At 39.1% G+C, this 18,128-nt stretch overlaps 1 protein-coding gene across 3 annotated transcripts in view; it reads left to right on the top strand.

The window, feature by feature from the left end:
- LOC144013718 (chemokine-like protein TAFA-1) overlaps positions 1–18,128 on the top strand; it is a 47,445-nt gene that overhangs the window by 13,152 nt on the left and 16,165 nt on the right. The window contains exons 1-2 of one of the 3 annotated variants that reach the window (XM_077512880.1): positions 1,949–2,327; positions 4,462–4,603. In XM_077512880.1, coding sequence (XP_077369006.1) covers positions 4,462–4,603 — 142 coding nt within the window. In that variant the 5' untranslated portion in view covers positions 1,949–2,327. Of the gene's footprint in view, positions 1–1,948; positions 2,328–4,458; positions 4,604–18,128 lie in introns of those variants that run through there. The other 2 variants (XM_077512881.1, XM_077512882.1) reach the window with 2 other exon arrangements.

Genomic DNA, 18,128 nt, shown 5'->3' with positions numbered 1-18,128 from the left:
AATGTACACACCCCATTAAAAAAATATTTAGAATTAACCACTCAAACACATTCAAACCCGTGTTAAATGGAAGTTGGGACACACCTACCACCACTAACGTATCTCTTTATTAACCCCAATTAAAGTTCAGATGTTCTAGTAGGCTCGTTTTGCTTCTAGCAGGCTTTGTGCTAACACTGATAAAACTTGATTTCATTTGACCCATACCAAAATCTCCTCAACACTTCAAAAGAACACCATGCCTACAGTGAATCATAATTTGGCTATTTTTTCTTCAGTTGGAACTGGGGTGCTTAAACAGAGAATAGTTCAAGATAGCACAAAACCTATGAATGAACATCTTAATTGACGAATCAACATCTGGATAATTATGCATCTTAAATGTATTCTGGGGACGGGATTAATAAGTTTCTGCTTCATATCGTCAGCTCTTTTTCTTTTCGGATGTACAATGATTTGGCCGAAAGGAAAAATAAAGGAATAAAATAAACAAACGCACAACCTTCAGATTTGCTAGTGTCATGACTGGGTCATGCCAGGGTTAAGTTTGGGTCATGCAAGGGCATGACAGGGTTATGTTTGGTCATGCAAGGGCATGACAGGGTTATGTTTGGGTTATGCAAAGGTTATGTTTGGGTCATGGTACTGTCATAACTGGGGCATGACAGGGTTATGTTTGGGTCATGACCACGTGGTCACGTGTCTGTTTTGAACTGAGGTCAAGTGTCTGTTTTGAACTGACGTAACCTGCAGCTAGTTTCAACTGGTAAGACGCTATGTGATATCAAAAGCTATGTGATGTCAAGAATCTTTAATCTCTTTATCTGGTCAACAGCCAACAGATAATTCCATGTCAGTCCTGTTACCCACATGTCTAGCCACAACCAATCAGATTGATTCGCTGTCTATATAAGCCTGTCTGAGAAGTGTGTGTTTTTGTCAGATTATTACCTCTGTTCTTCTGTGCAACTCTCGTTGTTTCTCGTCTAGTCAAGTTTGTTCCACGCCTCTCGATGTGAATAAATAGTTAAGGTTTTATTTGTGTCTGCGTTTTTGGGATCTAACCCCAGCACATAACAGCTAGAAAGCAAACAAACATTTAACATGAGTTTGAATATGATTGGTTAATCCCGTACACAGCCACATCTCCAGTTTTAAGTGGGTGTGCACACTTATGCAAAGTTTGAGTTTTACTTATGTAATTATAACAAATTTATATTGCATTAATGATGGGAAAAGTTTTGAAATGATTTATTTTGATTTCATTGCTTTACATATCACTAAAATTTGGCACGTGAACAGGGGTGTGTAGACTTTTGAAAGACACGATCCCAAAAAAAACTACAGTAGTGCCATTTATTTTCTGGTATGCTTTTATGTGTTCAAATTTTTCATGTTGTCACAAGATTATGACTGCAAAAGATCATTTTGGAAAATTTTACTCCAAAAATTTAGCCGATCAACAGGATTGCTTGGATCCCGTCTCCTGGTCTCGTTACATTGGTCATTGTGAGTGGAAGCTCATCAAATGTCAACTAGGTGAACCACTACACTAAGATGCCTTGTTTTCCATTCAGCGAATCAGCACACGTTTTTTTTTTCTAACATTTCCATACTTCATTTCAATTTTCCTTGAGGGAATTGCCATTAGCCGTCCACAGTGTTGTGTTGTTATGTGGGGCAGCCGAATGAGCAAGAAGAAAAAGAAAAAAATGCCGCCCCAGGTGATTCCCTCAGTATGTAAATGGTTGTTAATCGTGAAGCACACGTTTCGGTGTGTGCTGCCATTCTACCTCATTTGCATCTGATCAGGTGCTGCAGTCCCATGCCGCGGTATCTAATCCAGAGGCGCCTCTGAAGGCTTTAAGGCGTGCGTAAGTGCCTTAAGAGTCAGCACGGCTGCACGAGAACATTTACGTCTTGGCGCTGGCTGAGGGGGGGAGGGAGTCAGTCAGGATCCTCTCACTCTTACTGGAAGGATGCAGACGGTGAGGGGAGAGATTCCACTACACTTGAACAAGGACGCCGCACGTGCCGTCACATGCAAATGCGCAGATGAATTCAGCGGGAGCCACTCCTGAAGGGGCAGCAGTGGCGTCTCTGAGGTGGACTTGAAAGAACTATACGTCTTTTTTTTCTCCCTCTCTGCTTCTTTCTGCTTTCTCACTGGGGCTGTTGCAGTCAAAAGAGTGGAGCAGCGGGAAGGAAGAGTGAGTGGAGTTGCGTCCTCCAGCTGAGTTAGCGGATGGAATCAATGTGAGCGGCATCATGGATGGATTTATGGCATTTTGTTGAGATATTTATATAATCGTGGACGGGTTGCTCAGGTGAGATGCTCTTTTACTCCTGGCTGTGAAGTAATTGAAATAGCAGCTTCATATGTGTCGGCAGATGGGAGGAAAAATGAGAAAATATCACTTTTTTATGGAAATTGTGATTAATAATGGTCCTTCAAACAGTTTCGAGGTTCAGCAGAAGTATTTTTGTGTGTTCTCCACGTAAACACATCTCTTGAATTCAGCTTCTGTTCACGTTACATTTCACTATAAAAGTTTGAACGTAAATGTGAAAATGAGCAAAAAGTTGAAATCCCTTCAGATGTATGCAAATATTGGAGGTCTTTTCAACATAATGAGCAGGCTGTGGACGCAACTTTGAGCGAGTAGATGATTTAATTCATGGTGCCAGGTTGTTAGAGGGGATAAAAATGTAAGAGCTCGAATGTCACTCGAATGAAGTCCTTCTCCCTTCACCAGAAAAAAAAATAATAATCACTGCCGCTGTCGTCATATGCTCTTATTTCTTCTCTAAACAATGTGTTTTGATTCCTATTTCTGCTGTGTCACTGTCACATTATTCTGACAGACACAGAAAATCCTCGGCAGCCTTCTGCTTGTAAAATCGTGTCTGTCTTGAAGTTGGAGTTTGGTTTGCAGGCAGGGACACTGCTCAGGAGTGGATGGGAATCAGTCTGTCAGGGGAAATCTCTGCTGCACGGGAGGAAAAAAAAAAAAGAGAAAAAACTCCCTGGGGATCGCTCCACATTTGCAGCCGTGTCGCTCTGGAAGAACAGAGGGCAAACTAGGAAGACAAGCCATGAAGAACCAATTTAATGCCGCTCAGAATGATTAAAGCGGCATTATGTGGAGAAATGAAGCCATTAAAGAAAAGTGTCTAAGTTATTGCCAGGATGACCGCGGACTTTAATGATCTTTAATATGGCGAACACCTCATTTTATGTTATTACTAGCGTTGGCGCTCGGGTTATTGTTCAGAACTGCCTTGTCCAAACTTTTCAGACTATGTTTCTATGGAAACAAACATAAATGTCACTTCTACTTCCTTCAGGCTGGTTAGTCAGATGTTTATTGTGAAGATGCTTACATTCATACTAAAATACTAATAAACAGAACAATAGACAATCCCACTTTAATTTAAAAAAAAAAAACAACTACAAATGTTATTTACGGTATTGCTTTTAGTCACGGTCACGGAAGGAATAAAAAAAATCTTGTGAAAGTAGCTTAGGACAAAAAACACCAGGAAGAAAGCTGGTACTTCAAACAATCTATTTTTTGTTGCTTACATGTTTTAAAAGTTTCAGATAGAGAAACTTTGCACTCAAACATTACGTTAAAAAACAATTGGAAACTGGAATTTGCATGCTAGTTCAGTGCCAACTGTCTCGCCTCCCTCTCTTACTACGCCAAAACACGTTTTCAATACTGAGCTTTTATTTGTCTTAGGAATTGGAGAGTAAGTGATTTGCATCAATGTTTTGTCTGTTTTGGGCCAGTGATTTCTTCAAATGAAATGTCACACTGTTAAGTCCCTAAATAACAACATTGTAGCAGAGTTTGAGAAAACAACTGACGGCGTCATTCTCATGATCTCTACAATGGTTGTCCAATAACCAATACAAAAGGATAAATACATTTAACCTCACCTGACTCAGCTTCCCAATTATATTGAGCCCACCGCCTTAACTAAATGATACTTCTTGAAGCTACTGAATGCAGAACATTTTATTTCACATCGCTACTGCTACCTATGGCCAAAAAATGGAGCTGCATTTTCCCTTCTTCACGTGCACGACGCACACAAGGCGTCACATCCGCAGACAGTGGGCGTGAAATTCGAACCCAAATCCAATCTGAAAACAATTGGACAGAGTTTCCACTATGAGCAGCTAAGATGTTAATCTACTAAAAAAAAATGTTTCAGTCATAAATGCTCAAATAAAAATGTTATTGTAGAGATATTTGATGGCAAATTGTTACAAAGCGCAGCTTTAAGTAAAAATAATAACAGACGATTGTTCCCACCTGCTGCTTAAGAAGCAATTACGAAGAAACGTTGAAGGTGAGCGCGGCAAAAACATGGCAGCGTGTTTTTGATCCAACGGGAGTGTGTCTATGTACGTCCGCTGACGTGACCGATTTTGAACATGATCCTCAGCAGATGTGTCCTGTCATGTCCTGGCTGCTCTGCCTGTGCCTCTGGGTCAGCGTGACGGCCATTCAGCTGTGTCAGGCCACCTTCTACGACACCATCCAGCAGCAGCACGGGACGAGGCCCGGGCGCACCACCATCCACATGATCGGTGAGCCCTCCTCATTCCGATTTCCGCAAAGCCTCGGAAGGAGCAGAAAAATGTCTTTTCACTTGATTATTGAACAAAGGAGCCGCAGCCTTTGTAACCGGTTTGGCGCCGTACGTTTAATTAGATTGTCACCAGCTCGCAGAGAGTGACTTCGATTTCCTTCGAGTTCATTTCGCTATCTCGATTGGAAATCACATTTTTTAACCTTGCAGCAAATCAATGTTGGTATTTTTATGTGTTTCACTGCATCTCAGCATGAAGCTGCAGGATGGTTGAACGGCTTCATATGTACAGTAGCTCATATTTCAAGATTTTTTTTTTTGACCTGACAGTGTAAAAAAATGTTACATGATGCTCTTTGATGTTTTATTTATTTTCACAACAACCCTTTAACAACATTTGTTGTTGAAAATATTAGTGCCTTGATAGGTAACCCTCACCTGCTAGGCTGTTATTGCTCATACTCTTTTCACACTTTTTTTTCCCAATATTTTATCAAACGAAAGAACATGGTGCAGTGAGGAGGGCATGTGGTGATCTGTAAGCAAGTGCTGGAGTTTTGGTTACTATGGTTACAGTCTTATGGAAAGTATAGACTTAAACTTAACATACTCCTGTTTGTTTCAAAGATTTTCAAAGCATATTATATAAAGATAAGGTAAATCAATCTTTACAAATGATGTGAATATTCTGTGAATAACACGCACCCATGTTTAATACAGCCCCACAAAATCCCCATTAAAAAGTAGTTTTCTCTTACTTGTGTATAATACGGTCAATCAATTTGCTGGTATCCATATGAATGAAGAAAAGATTCAAAACATACCAATAAAGATGAAATGCTTTTAAATCCAGGTTCAAAACGATACTCTTTCCCCGTACTATTTCCCTCATTCTTTACTGGGGTTCGGTTCCAACAATCACCCGCATTAAATGAAATCCGCAAAGCAGTTAGCTTTGTTTTACATTTGTTATAAAAGTTTTAAGGCTCTAAAAAACCTCACTCCGCAGTTTATACACTTTTCTCATTGAGGCATTTGCATTTTCTCACATTTGTCTCTTTTTTAAACATTCTCAATGTTCAAACGCATAAATTTAATAAAATAGATACATTACTGTAAAAAAAAAAGAAAAAGAAAAGAAAGCATGCAAAATTGCACTAAAAAAAATCCACTTAACAGCGAGGCTGTGAAAAGTGAACCATGTTATAGTGAGGAACACTGTATTTTTTTAAATCGTGTTTTTGAAAATCTTGTTCTTGCATTGTACATTCTTTTCGTAATTTTAGTAAGCAATTTTTTTTTTTATTTCATTACTTGGCTTTTAAATCTCATAAAGTCTGTAAACTCTTCACCTTGCTCTCGCAAGATGAATTCTTGCTGCATTTGTGAGTTCACAAACTCCGGAGAATACATCTTGTACCGCTCCCGCTGATAACCGCCGTTCTCGAACCACTGGTGGTTCGGACCAATCACAGAGCGACATTGTGTTTGGGGGCGGGATATGCAACTGTGACGAAACCAGGAAGCCAGCGCCGACGCCAGAGCTAACGAACAAAACTAACATGCACGAATGGACGCTACAATTAATTCTGTTCTCGCAGAATGACTCACCGTTTCCTTGTTGAATGTTGAACAGCGAGAGGCGCTTCGTGCATTTCTCGCTGGTAAGATGTTCGTGCTTTTCCCACCTTCGACATGAACGGAGGTGACATTTTGAAAATTTCACCCATGGCCGCGATTGGTTAAAACAAACGTGTAGAATGTCGCATCGTCCAATCAGCTCAAATTATTCTACAGAATGTCCCGCCTTTTCCAGACGAAATTACTGTGGAGCGGTACCAGATGGATATTGCGAAGCATATCCATCTGGCTATTGCCAGGCTAGTAAACTCTGTAACTGCTTTTAAACGTTACACTTTTAATTACAATGTGTGTAACCTTTTTTTTACAAACCCTAAATACTTCCTATCTGTATGAGTGAACGTCTAAGCAATGTGAACATTTTTCGTTTCTTATTAATCCCCCTTTATAATCCCCACATTGATTTGGGATCTTTACTATGTCATTTACATGATTTTGCAGTCCATTTTTTGTTAGAATAAAGCATGCAGAAACATCTGGAATAAAGTCTTTAAGAGTGAAATCAACGCCCGGAAATGATTTATTTCATGAATATTGCATGCTAGGTAATGTTGTTTGTGAAGACACATTTTCCACTTGCTAGTTCTTCATTAATATTGAACCTTAATTGGATTCAGTTCCTTAGTGAGGATCCCTCAGATATTCAGTACATTTTGCAATTTCCTCCTTGAGTCTGCCGCTGATATTCATGCTACATTGCCTCCACTCAATTTGCTCAGCAATAGCGACGGCGCACCTTGTGAAATTGAATTGAATAGAAAATGACCAAATCACTGTAGTTGAACTTTTGTTTTCGGCAGCCAGGGAGGTGTGTAAATATATATTTACCACCTCCAGACTGGAAGGAGAAGAAGGCGTCAATGCATCTTCCTTTTGTAGTACAGTACTTTGCATATTTTGCATTCCATCTTACATATGAAAAAAAAAAAAAAAACACTGGGAGAAAATAGGACTGATTACTTCAAAAGAGCCATTTGTATTCGTCAGGGCCCTTCACTACTAAACGTGTAAATATGCTGCCATTCTATTTAGCGTGGTGTGGCTAGTTCTCACTCTTGGATAAATGAGATGTCAGTTTTATGAGCACAGGATGGGCTGCCCGTCCAGATTGATCCTGACACTGAGACATTTGTTCTGCGCCCTGTGTTGGATTGGTGGGAGGATTGGGGTTGACGGGTCACCAATTGGTGGCAAGAAGGCCAGTGGATGGAGACCACTGGGCCAATCATTAAAGCCGGCCAAATGCCATAAGTTCAACACGAGCAGTATTACTCGAGGAAATCGAGATTAGGCAGGACGACAGAACACTCCCGTCCACTTCAATAGAAATTTAGATCCATGAGATGTTTAAAAAGTGCCATCCGTAACTTTGAGGATAGACTGGGACATGCTCATAGAGATATTTAGATATTTTGCATCGGTGCTTGAGCAGCTCAGCAGCACCAAATATACTTTATAGGAAAAAAATATATATACTTTCTAGTGTTGTTCCGATACCGATACTGGTATCGGCGGAAGTGCCGATACTGCATTAAAACAGGAGTATCGTTATCGGTGAGTACTCACAAGTAACATGCCGATACCATTAATTCCAACACTAATATAGGATTTTGGATGCAGCATCTTGTGTCTTGCTGGTGCACATTCACTGATATGTGCCATGTTCACTGCATGGTGATCTAAGGTATCCTATTGGTCCTTGAATGCTCTGAACCAATGGCAGGACAGCTTTTTCATGTTGAGGAAAAAAAACAAAAACGTAAGTATCGGCATGGTATCGGTATCGGCCGATACTGCAAAGCTGGGTATCGGTATCGGGGGCCAAAAAACGGTATTGGAACAACACTAATATTTTCTAGTGCTGTCAAAGTTAAAGCGTTAACTAATTAATTAATCACAAAAACATATTGCATTAATCATTGTATTGCCACAGATTAATCACACTATTAATTTTGACCGCAGATGATCCTTTTTAGCCAACAGTGGATGGTTATGTTAAAGGTAGCTGTTGGAGTTTGAGCAATAAACATAACTACATGCATTAAATAAATGTTTACATATGCCGTAGGTCATTTTTTCCCCATCTTAAATTATGCAAATAATTAATTGATTAGAAAAAGCAGGATGAGCGTGTGCAGCGGGCAAAAATGTTGGGGGGAAAAAAGCTTTTTTTAAGTCAGTGATTAATCAAAATTCTATGATGTGATTAATCTGATTAAAAAAATTAATCGTTTGACAGCTCTATTATTTTCAAAACGGTCTGTTGGATGCTTAATGATCAATGTGTACAATGTTGTCACATTTGTTTAAAAATCAACACCAACCTACGGAATAATTTGAAAAAAAATCTTTTGAGTTAGATTGGTATGCTGATTAAAATGAAAATTGGCGTGCTGATTCCAAAATTGCAGTCATTTTTTTTTTCCCGAGCACATCACTTTACCACAGTTTACCATCCAGATGAGCAAAATTCTACTAATTAACTATAATAAACTGCAGCAAAAAGAACTGATTACAATTGGACTCATCGACAACTACGCAGCAAACAAAAAGCAAGCATAGTAGGAATTCAGAAGATTAATGCTGGCTTTTGTTTACCATTTAGACATTGTTAAGTCCTATTTATTTTTTTTTATGTTGTTGTTGTTTAGGTTTCAAAGCTTCTAACCATTCAGTTTTAGTGTTTTCTTCACACACATACATACACATTTATTTATTTTATTGTATTTTTTAACAAAACAGGGATCCTATCGCTCTTCTACTTTACATAAAAGTGAAAACCTGAGATTAATCTTGGATTCTGCACTCAAAAATGAATTAAAAACAGCTGTTGTGACCCAACAAATATTGTGTTCCCCAGTGTTATCAGTATGGGAAATTTGAAGTGATTGTGAAAATTATGTATTTGTTCCGCATAAGAAACATGGAGTGACAAGCTTGCTGGCTTATCATGCAGTAATGTTCATAACGACCCACTAAAGAGTATCCGAGCATTTGTTCGTTTCTGTAACATCATACAAATTTGAAATGACTGAGTATTGTGTCGTACTCATTTAGCGTTAAACTGTTTTTTCACCATTTCCTGATTGTTTTGGGGTGTGGTTAAAACGGGGCTCAGTTATGCACTTGCGTATTCATGGCTGTCTCGTTCTCCACTATATAAAAACTTGAGTGCCTTTGTTGAGTTTCATGATCCCATAGCGGGTGTTTATACGGTGAAAATATTTACAGTGTATGGTCAATGATTACAACAAGAACACCTGTTTCTTATACCCCACAGCTCTATTTTTGCTGCCTTACAGTCTCTGATTGTTTGGAGTTTTCTTTTTTTTCTTTTTTCCCCGCTGGTAGGTCGGCAGTACTGCGCTCAACCCTATGATTCATAAGGTGTGCATTTATTTGGTGCAAAGAGCATGAGTAGTGCAACAAAAGAGAACAAACTGTGTTTGTCGTGCATCTGTAAAACACTGTGGTGGAGGGATCATTTTTGGGTCATGGATTCTTCACCCCGCAATGGTGTCCAGAGGAGAAATTTCCATGCTGAAATCATTGACTTGTCAGAGTAAAAACAGACGAACTTGTGGTGACTTGAACAATGGATTAAACTAATCAACACGTTTCTTGAAATAGCTGGAAGCGTGTATTGTTAGACTACAAACGGTGATGAAAAAATTGTCACACCATCCTCCCTTCTATTCTATTCTAACAAAAAAATCAGCTATTACGGACAGTCAAGTCAAGTGGTTGTTAAAGTGGGTTCGATCGAACCCCAGGGGTTTGGTGAGTCAGTCTCGGGGGAAGTTGATGGGGGGTGGTTGTGTGCGCATGTGTTTATTTATATTTTTATTTATATATATTTTTGTTTTACATTACTCCTGGAGGGCGGCACGGTAGTCGAGTGGTTAGCACGTCCGCTTCCCAGTTCAAAGGTCTCCGGTTCGAGTCCAGGCTCGGACCTTCCTGGGTGGAGTTTGCATGTTCTCCCCGTGCCCGCGTGGGTCTTCTCCGGGTACTCCGGTCTCCTCCCACATTCCATAGACATGCATGGCAGGTTAATTGGGCGCTCCAAATTGTCCCAAGGTGTGTTTGTGAGTGTGGATGGTTGTCCGTCTCTGTGTGCCCTGCGATTGGCTGGCAACCAGTCCAGGGTGTCCCCCGCCTACTGCCCAGAGCCAGCTGAGATAGGCGCCAGCAGCCCCCGTGACCCTTGTGAGGAATAAGCGGTCAAGAAAATGGATGGATGGATTACTCCTGGACGGCACGGTGGTTGACTAGTTAGCACGTCCGCCTCCCAGTACTGAGGTCTCGGGTTCGAGTCCAGGCTCTGGCGTTCCTGGGTGGAGTTTGCATGTTCTCCCAGTGCATATATATATATATATATAGATAGATAGATAGATAGATAGATAGATAGATAGAGATCAGATTAGTATAGTTAAAGAGCTTCAGCTGAGTGTAATACGTTCATCTAGAATCGAAAAAGACATTACTCACACAAGACGCTGAGTGTGAGTCGGCGCATTATGTGGAGAGACAAAAGAGTAGCCGTAGTTGCCTGCGGTGGCCTTGCACCGTGGTGAACTCCCTCCCACCATATGTCAGCTACGTCGCATCACGCTGTGCACACCTGAAAGGTCGTCTATTGTCATCGCGGTGCCAGCAGTCTCTTACTATTCATGTATATCGAGTTGAGATATGCAGATAGTAAAAAGAACATGTGAGTGAGTACAAGCCGAAATAGCTCACTTTGTAAGTACGTATATCACTTATTCAGATAAAAGTCATACGTTTTTTACACAGCGTGATACCTCTTACACCGAAGTATATTGCCCTCTGTTCACAGTGCTTTGAGGATGTGATATTGTTAAAGAAGCTTTAATCACCTTTGCATCAGTCAGTGGCACTTGAAGAAAAAATTGTTATAAATCACGGTTTACACTGAAACCTTTCAGGTTGACCACAATCCACACCTGGATTGACACTTTTCACCACAGGGAGGAATGGAAATACAATAAAACTATTGCCTTCCTGCCGCGGCATTAAAGAGAAACACGTTGATCAAATACTTATATTGCAGCTCATTTTTTTGTCATGGAAATGAATGGAAATGCATTAAATTGTCCTAGCAAAAAAAAAAAAAAACTGAACCGCAGCAAGAAATGTCACTGTTAATAATTTTAAATGTGTAATTCTTTACATTTTATTTAATTATGTCGTTACAGTAATCTTTTAAGAAGTAGGATATTATAGAATGGTATTTTTATTGCGATCCAAAGCAGTTGAAGTAATTTCTTTTTTACTTCTGTTTCCATCCATTATGTAGTCTCGCACTTTTCTCGTTCAAAGCTGCATGGAGCTGCAGTTAGCATAGTTGACTGTGGACGAAAAGCTGATTGCACCCTGGACTCGTTTCCAGTCAATAACAGGGAAAGTACAGAAACCTTTCCCACTCACATTCACACATTGACTGAGTAGGAACTGAACGAGCAAAGTCAGGCGAGTGAGCCACTACAGCATCAGTGACGTTGGTCACACTTCCAAAACAAAAAAATTACACCAATTCATCCATTTTTTTTTTAAGTTAGCAACATGTTTTCATTATTTCCACATTGACAATATCATTCAAATCTCTCCTCTCACCCTTCCATGAGGTTTAATTGAGATTTTTTTTTTTTTGGGGGGGTCCGTTTGTTTTGTATGCTCGAAGAAAGGAAGCTGCTGGCTGCTCACAGTGACATGAAAAATGGATATTCGGCTGTCACAAACAAAGGTTATATCCTCTGCGCGCTGTTTTAGACACTGACAATTTAATAGCCTTATATAATGCATCCTGGAGGCACATTAGTTTGACACACATCAGCCCCCCCGCCCCACATCCTCCCTCGACCTCCTCTCATCCGTACTTTCTCTTTTGTCAATGCCGCTTCCGTGGTGCCGATGGGAGGTGTCGTGCCTCCTCAGCCGGAGGCCTTGCCACATCTGCAGCGACGCATATCCGCTTTGTTTCGCCGTTGTTGCACATGCCACTCGGATGTGAGACCACTGACCCTTTTACAGCGCGCAAAGTTGTAATACTGCCTTTTCAAAATGGATTTTCTTTACTTTCGGGAGAGGCGAGGCGACGTCCGCAGGCGCTGTATCATATACTGTAGGCCTACTTTTCTTGTTATTAGATCATTTCAGACAGATCTCCTTTTGTTGTCCCCCAAAAGAAAAATGTGTCGTCTTCTTCTTCTTAAAGTAAATGAATCTAAGGACTATCAGTGTCTTAATTATTATTGTATGCGCATGGTTACAAATAGCCTTTGCATATTTTAGTGTTTGCCATTTATTTGTCCTACGGTTTATGAATAATTCATAAGAGAATGTTCCTCTAAGCTTGTGGATATTTGTTTAAACAGCATGTTTAATTGAAGTTTTTCAGCCAATGTGTAGCGGCTAACGCTTCTGTGCAAAATGAATTTCACTTGCCCACAGCTTAATTAATTAGCCAGCCTATTTGCCAAATGGTGCCTGCCCTACACAGAACGTGTAAGTATTAAAGAAGGGTTCATAACCTGAAACATAATTTGTTTTTCTCCTTGTCATAAATGTTAATTCATTGATTACTTTTTATAGGATGGCAAGTTTCAAAGACCTTAAGTTGTAAAAGATGTTTCTCAATTTCTCATTTAAAAACTTAAAGAGGAAAACATGGTTTTGCAATTGGTTTCAGGAGAACAATTGAAAAAAATGCTCTTGTAAATATTTTAAAAGGCACTGTGGTGTTTGACTGTTCATCTGCACCTATTTTGTATCAGGGCTAGAAGTACGACGGTGTAATAGGACCACGTGTAAATATCTATATTTTTTAAAGGGTGGGGGCAATATTCAGAAAAAAAAAACGCTGAAATTTGCGACTTTATACAGCCTAAAATTTGCGCGAAAAAAAAAAAAACTAATAAATTTGTGAGTTTTATAAAGTGGCAGATTTGCGAGGGAATGTTTGCGCCAATACTTTTCGATCGGGTTTTCAAATAAGAGATAGCAGCGATTAACCATATGATGTTAAGTATTCGCCTCACTTTGCGAAGGTCCACACCCTGAGGATCAACCATTTAAGTTAATTTGTTAAAATGTATATTTACTTGTATATTTATGTTTCCAGAATTATTATTTACACATTCATACAGTCTGGTATTTTTTTTTGTACAAGTATCAAAGTTGATGTGTCGAATCTGCTGCTCTCCATCATTCACTTGCATTTACCTAAAGTATGCTGGCTTCTGATTGGTTAGTGCTAGTCAGCTGATAGGGGATCAGGAAGTGTTGTTGCTCCAGCTATGTATGACGAGTGAAGTTTAAATTAAGAATGAGTCAGTCTCTATCCTGCCTTTTCATTTTATAAACAGTCCCATCAACCAGCACCAAATCCTCAAATGATTATATATACGCGGCCCAAATACGCTGTCTTACTTAGAAGACTAAGACTGAACATTTGCCAACAAAAAAAAAAGAAAAAGAAAAAGAAAAAACAAGATAGAGAATCTGGCTGATATTACTCGGGCCATGAAAGTAAGCTTCAGTGCATAGTGATGTTTAAAAATGCATGTTATGTACTGTATATGTGATACATGTTCATTTTCAATGTTTATGTTTTAGGCCAGTACAGTACTGTTAACTAACACAGATGTATCAAATATATATCTTACGTTGGATATTGTTCAATTGTTGCCATGTTGGCTCCTTTGATTACCGGAATGGAAGCTGATTTGATTTCCATCATGCTAACGGCTAGGCTAATGTTCGGCAAAGTTGGTTCTGTTTTAGCTAAAGTAAGCCAAGCTGTCAACTATTGCGGGTCATGAAGTGAAACAGTCTTTTCACAGTTAGGTGGTGAGATGTTTAAGATTGTCGTTCATGGCAGCTTTTAGCTCATCGTGTCGTGACCCTGCCACTGCATTCAAAATTTAAAAGAAAAAAATTCTAGCCTACTCTGGCAGTTTTTTAGTCCTAATTTTAGCACATTTAAGGAGACTGTAAAATTATGACAGTTGATCTTACCTGATGAGGGCTAGACAGAAAAAAAAGAACAAGAAAACAAACCCTCCCAATAGTATAAATACCATTTGCATGATCGAAAACTATCCCAAGACTATATCTGACTATGTGCCTGTCCTAACCTATCGACAATATTGTTATAAGTTATACATGTTGTATAGGGGGAAAAGGTGGCTGTGGGAGGTCATTGCCTCAAGCACTCACAATCAAGATCCGTAAATTTGTGAAATTATTGTTCTACACCATTTTGAACTTGTACTCAAGTGATCTTCTTAACTGCACAATTGCACTGTGAACATTTAGCACTCATGACAAATAGCAGTAAGTGCAGCATTTAGCACATAGCATGAGGCGAACAGTTATGTGTCATCCCCGTGACCTCTGAGACAGCCGTGTCCTCCACTGTTTTGGAGTACAACGCCTCATCAGTCGCTTCAGGCGCATCCTCATGTTCAGACTTTCTGCCATCAAAATCTTCTCAGATCAAATCATTTCTCATCTTCTCTGGCGTGTTCCTCAAGCATTAGCATCATCACTGTGCCAGTGAGCTAAAATAAACCAGCGTATCTTCATACTTGTGCCATTATTTATATCGTATATTTAGAGGGGGGGGGGGGGGGGGGGACATATACTGTATGTCAGTGTTGTTGTTAACTGTTACCCGCTAACAAATGCTGTATTCCATGCTAAAAATATATATATATATAAATATACTTTCCCTTTTCTCTTATTTACTTCTAATTTAGTACAGTACTTATTTTCTGGTGTCTCATTTGTCCAATGGATGATAACTCTACCTCCCTGGAGCCCCACCTCTTGAGTTTCCTATTTTGGTTGCAGGTACAAGCCAATTAATGAACTATTAGAATAATAAAGAAATTTCCCAACTACTTTTTCCCTGACAGGTATAAAACATCCTCTCTGGTATTAGCCGGATTTGTTTTTTGTTTCTTGGCTGCCAGCACTTTTCTAAATGTGTCATAGTGCTTAGCTGACTGCCTGCCTTCTTACTCCAGGGCTCTGTTTGCATGTGCACAGCAAAGCAAACTATTAGCGATACCATTACTTTGGCTGTGTGCAAGCTAAATAAGTGGTTTTCTTACATTGCACCGTTGTTTCAGGGAGCCTGCGGAACATTAGGAGCCGAGAATGAATCAGAGTTAACAGCACATCATGAATTTTTTATATTAATTTGTCTGTAATGGCGACTGTAAGAAGTAATTAGTATTAAACTTTAATTAGTCTGAATTGTGTTAGACAGGGACAGGAAGTTCCGTAGCGCAATCCTGTACATTAGCCACCGGTAGCTGCATTTGTGGTCACTCAATAGGAGCTGCTGACTTACATGAAAGACTAAATGAATCAATGTCTCCTTGGTTACATCCAGTGGTTATACAAATTCTACATAGCGCTGTTGAAAAGTGTGTCGACTTTTTTTATCCACCGCTAATACGGGTATTTGCATAAAGAATGAAAGGATTCGCCACAGTACAGCCTCACCGTAATTACTTGCAGAGGTTCTACATGCAGTACCTGTGTGGCTTTATGTGGAGACACTGTTCCTATTTAATTCAACATTTCTGCTGTTGGAACAAAAGCTACTGTTAAATTAATGATAACTTTGTGTTCCCCCTGTTTCTAAATATTCTATCACGCACTTCCGACCTTCTTGTCTCGCGCGCCGAGGATTTTCCAGGCAAATGATCAAGTAGATTTGCCCCCTGCAAGGTGAAAAACTAGGCTTTATTTGAATGTGCAAGATTTTTTATTTATTTATTTTTTGTTTTGTTTTTTTCCAAATCAGTGTTTGGCCATTATTATTATTATCCATCCATCCATTTTCCTGACCGCTTATTCCTCACAAGGGTCGCGGGGGCTGCTGGCGCCTATCTCAGCTGGCTCTGGGCAGTAGGCGGGGGACACCCTGGACTGGTTGCCAGCCAATCGCAGGGCACACAGAGACGAACAACCATCCACACTCACAAGCACACCTAGGGATAATTCGGAGCGCCCAATTAACGTGCCATGCGTGTCTTTGGAATGTGGGAGGAGACCGGAGTACCCGGAGAAGACCTATTATTATTATTATTATTATTATTATTATTATTATTATTATTATCGGCTTTTGCTATTATCTTGTGCTGTATGAACAAAAATGTTAATTCCATGTAAGTGTTGTGTGGAAAAGTCCTCCAACAATAACGACCATATTGGTCGTTTTACCATGCACCAAAATACAACCAAGTGACCTCTAGTCTCTGATAAACACTTGCAGAAATTAGTTTATATGTCGTCATCTTTGTTGTTCATTATGGATTGGATTGGTGAAACATTTGTGAAATCTTCTCTATATTGTGTAATTAGTAATAAATATGAATAAAAACACAAGTGACAAATGGAAAAAATCTGAATGTAATGGAGTAAAAGTGTCATTTTTTCTTAACAAAAATACGCAAGTAAAAGTCAAGTATGCTGCATTAAAACTATCTTAAAAGTACAATTTATCCAAAAAAATTACTTGACTAAATGTAAAAGTAGCTCATTACTACTAGAACCCACGTCTGGTTATTGTCTGTCTGTCTGCCTTTTTAAAAGCTTAAGGGCTAAATCTGTATTGTAAGATACCGTTTTTTTGTTGTAGCTCTCAATTATTTAAAGGCTTGTCATCTTTAGCGACAGTATGGGTGGCATGGTTAGTAATTACTTAGCAAACTTTATCATTATTGTTCAAGAAATGGAAACGTGGTTAGGGAAGAGTATGTTACTGTCACATGCCGCATGCGCGTCATGTCCGCTGAATTCCTCTTTTGCACAAATAAATGACATTTCTATGAGCACATCACTTTTTCTTACAGCTTATGAATTGCAATCATAGAAGTTACAAAGAGAGCGTCGTCTCTAAGCTGCAGTATTGAACACAATGGTAACCTTTGTTCAATATTTCAATCGGGGCTGCATCCACTCATCCATACAGTCATCCGTCCATCCATCTATCCGTCAGTGACAACACAAAGAATTTGTACAACATCGAAGTCACATTTTGACTTTTGTTTTTAAATCTCAAACATCTCCTCAGGATTCTGGCCACCACTGCTAAATAAATAATTGAATTGGGTTTGGTTCAGTTTTTTTGTGTTTTCTGGAAAAAAAAAAAAAAAAAAAAAAAAAAGCATTTGCAATGCATTTTTTTTTTTTTTTTTTTTTTAGTAAGGTGACAATATCTGCATATACTGTAAATTGGGGATCACATGTAGTGCACCAGGTATTCTGCAAGGACCATGCAAGTTGCCTGCAGGCCTGGTTTAAACATAGCTCACCAATGAGATGCATCTCATTTTTTCATGTTGCTATTCTTTTTTTTTTTTTTATCACAGCTGCATTGGTGTAAATTTAAAATGTTGGATGGTTTGCCACATTATCGAAGCAAATTTCTTCTTTCAGGAGTGTATATGCAAATGGTAGCCCATTGCATTTATCAGAACACACAAAGTAGCTGTGAGTCTCAAAAAGGGTGGTGACCCATGCTGAAGATGCGAGTCAAAATGATTTTCTTATAGTCAGAAGTATACAGTGCAAGCTTGATTTTTCAATCACTGTTCTAAAGATGCATTACTGTACATTACCCTCAGCAGAGCTCTGTGTCCTTGAATTTTTACATGTCATCAAATTTTTCGGTTACACTTTTTAAATTCCTCATTTATTCTCCTGACTACCAGGAAAAAAAATATTGTCCAATCATGTTTATTTTGATATTCCCCAATCTTTGTGAAATAATTTGAATACTGCAAAATAAATAAAAAAAAAAAAACAAAAACAAAAAAAACTTTATTTTTAAGCTATGATGT

Source organism: Festucalex cinctus, chromosome 2, assembly GCF_051991245.1.
Source record: "Festucalex cinctus isolate MCC-2025b chromosome 2, RoL_Fcin_1.0, whole genome shotgun sequence".
Taxonomy (NCBI): Eukaryota; Metazoa; Chordata; class Actinopteri; order Syngnathiformes; family Syngnathidae; genus Festucalex; species Festucalex cinctus.
The sequence above is the reverse complement of the archived record's forward strand: the minus strand, read 5'-3'. Positions and strand labels throughout refer to the sequence as shown.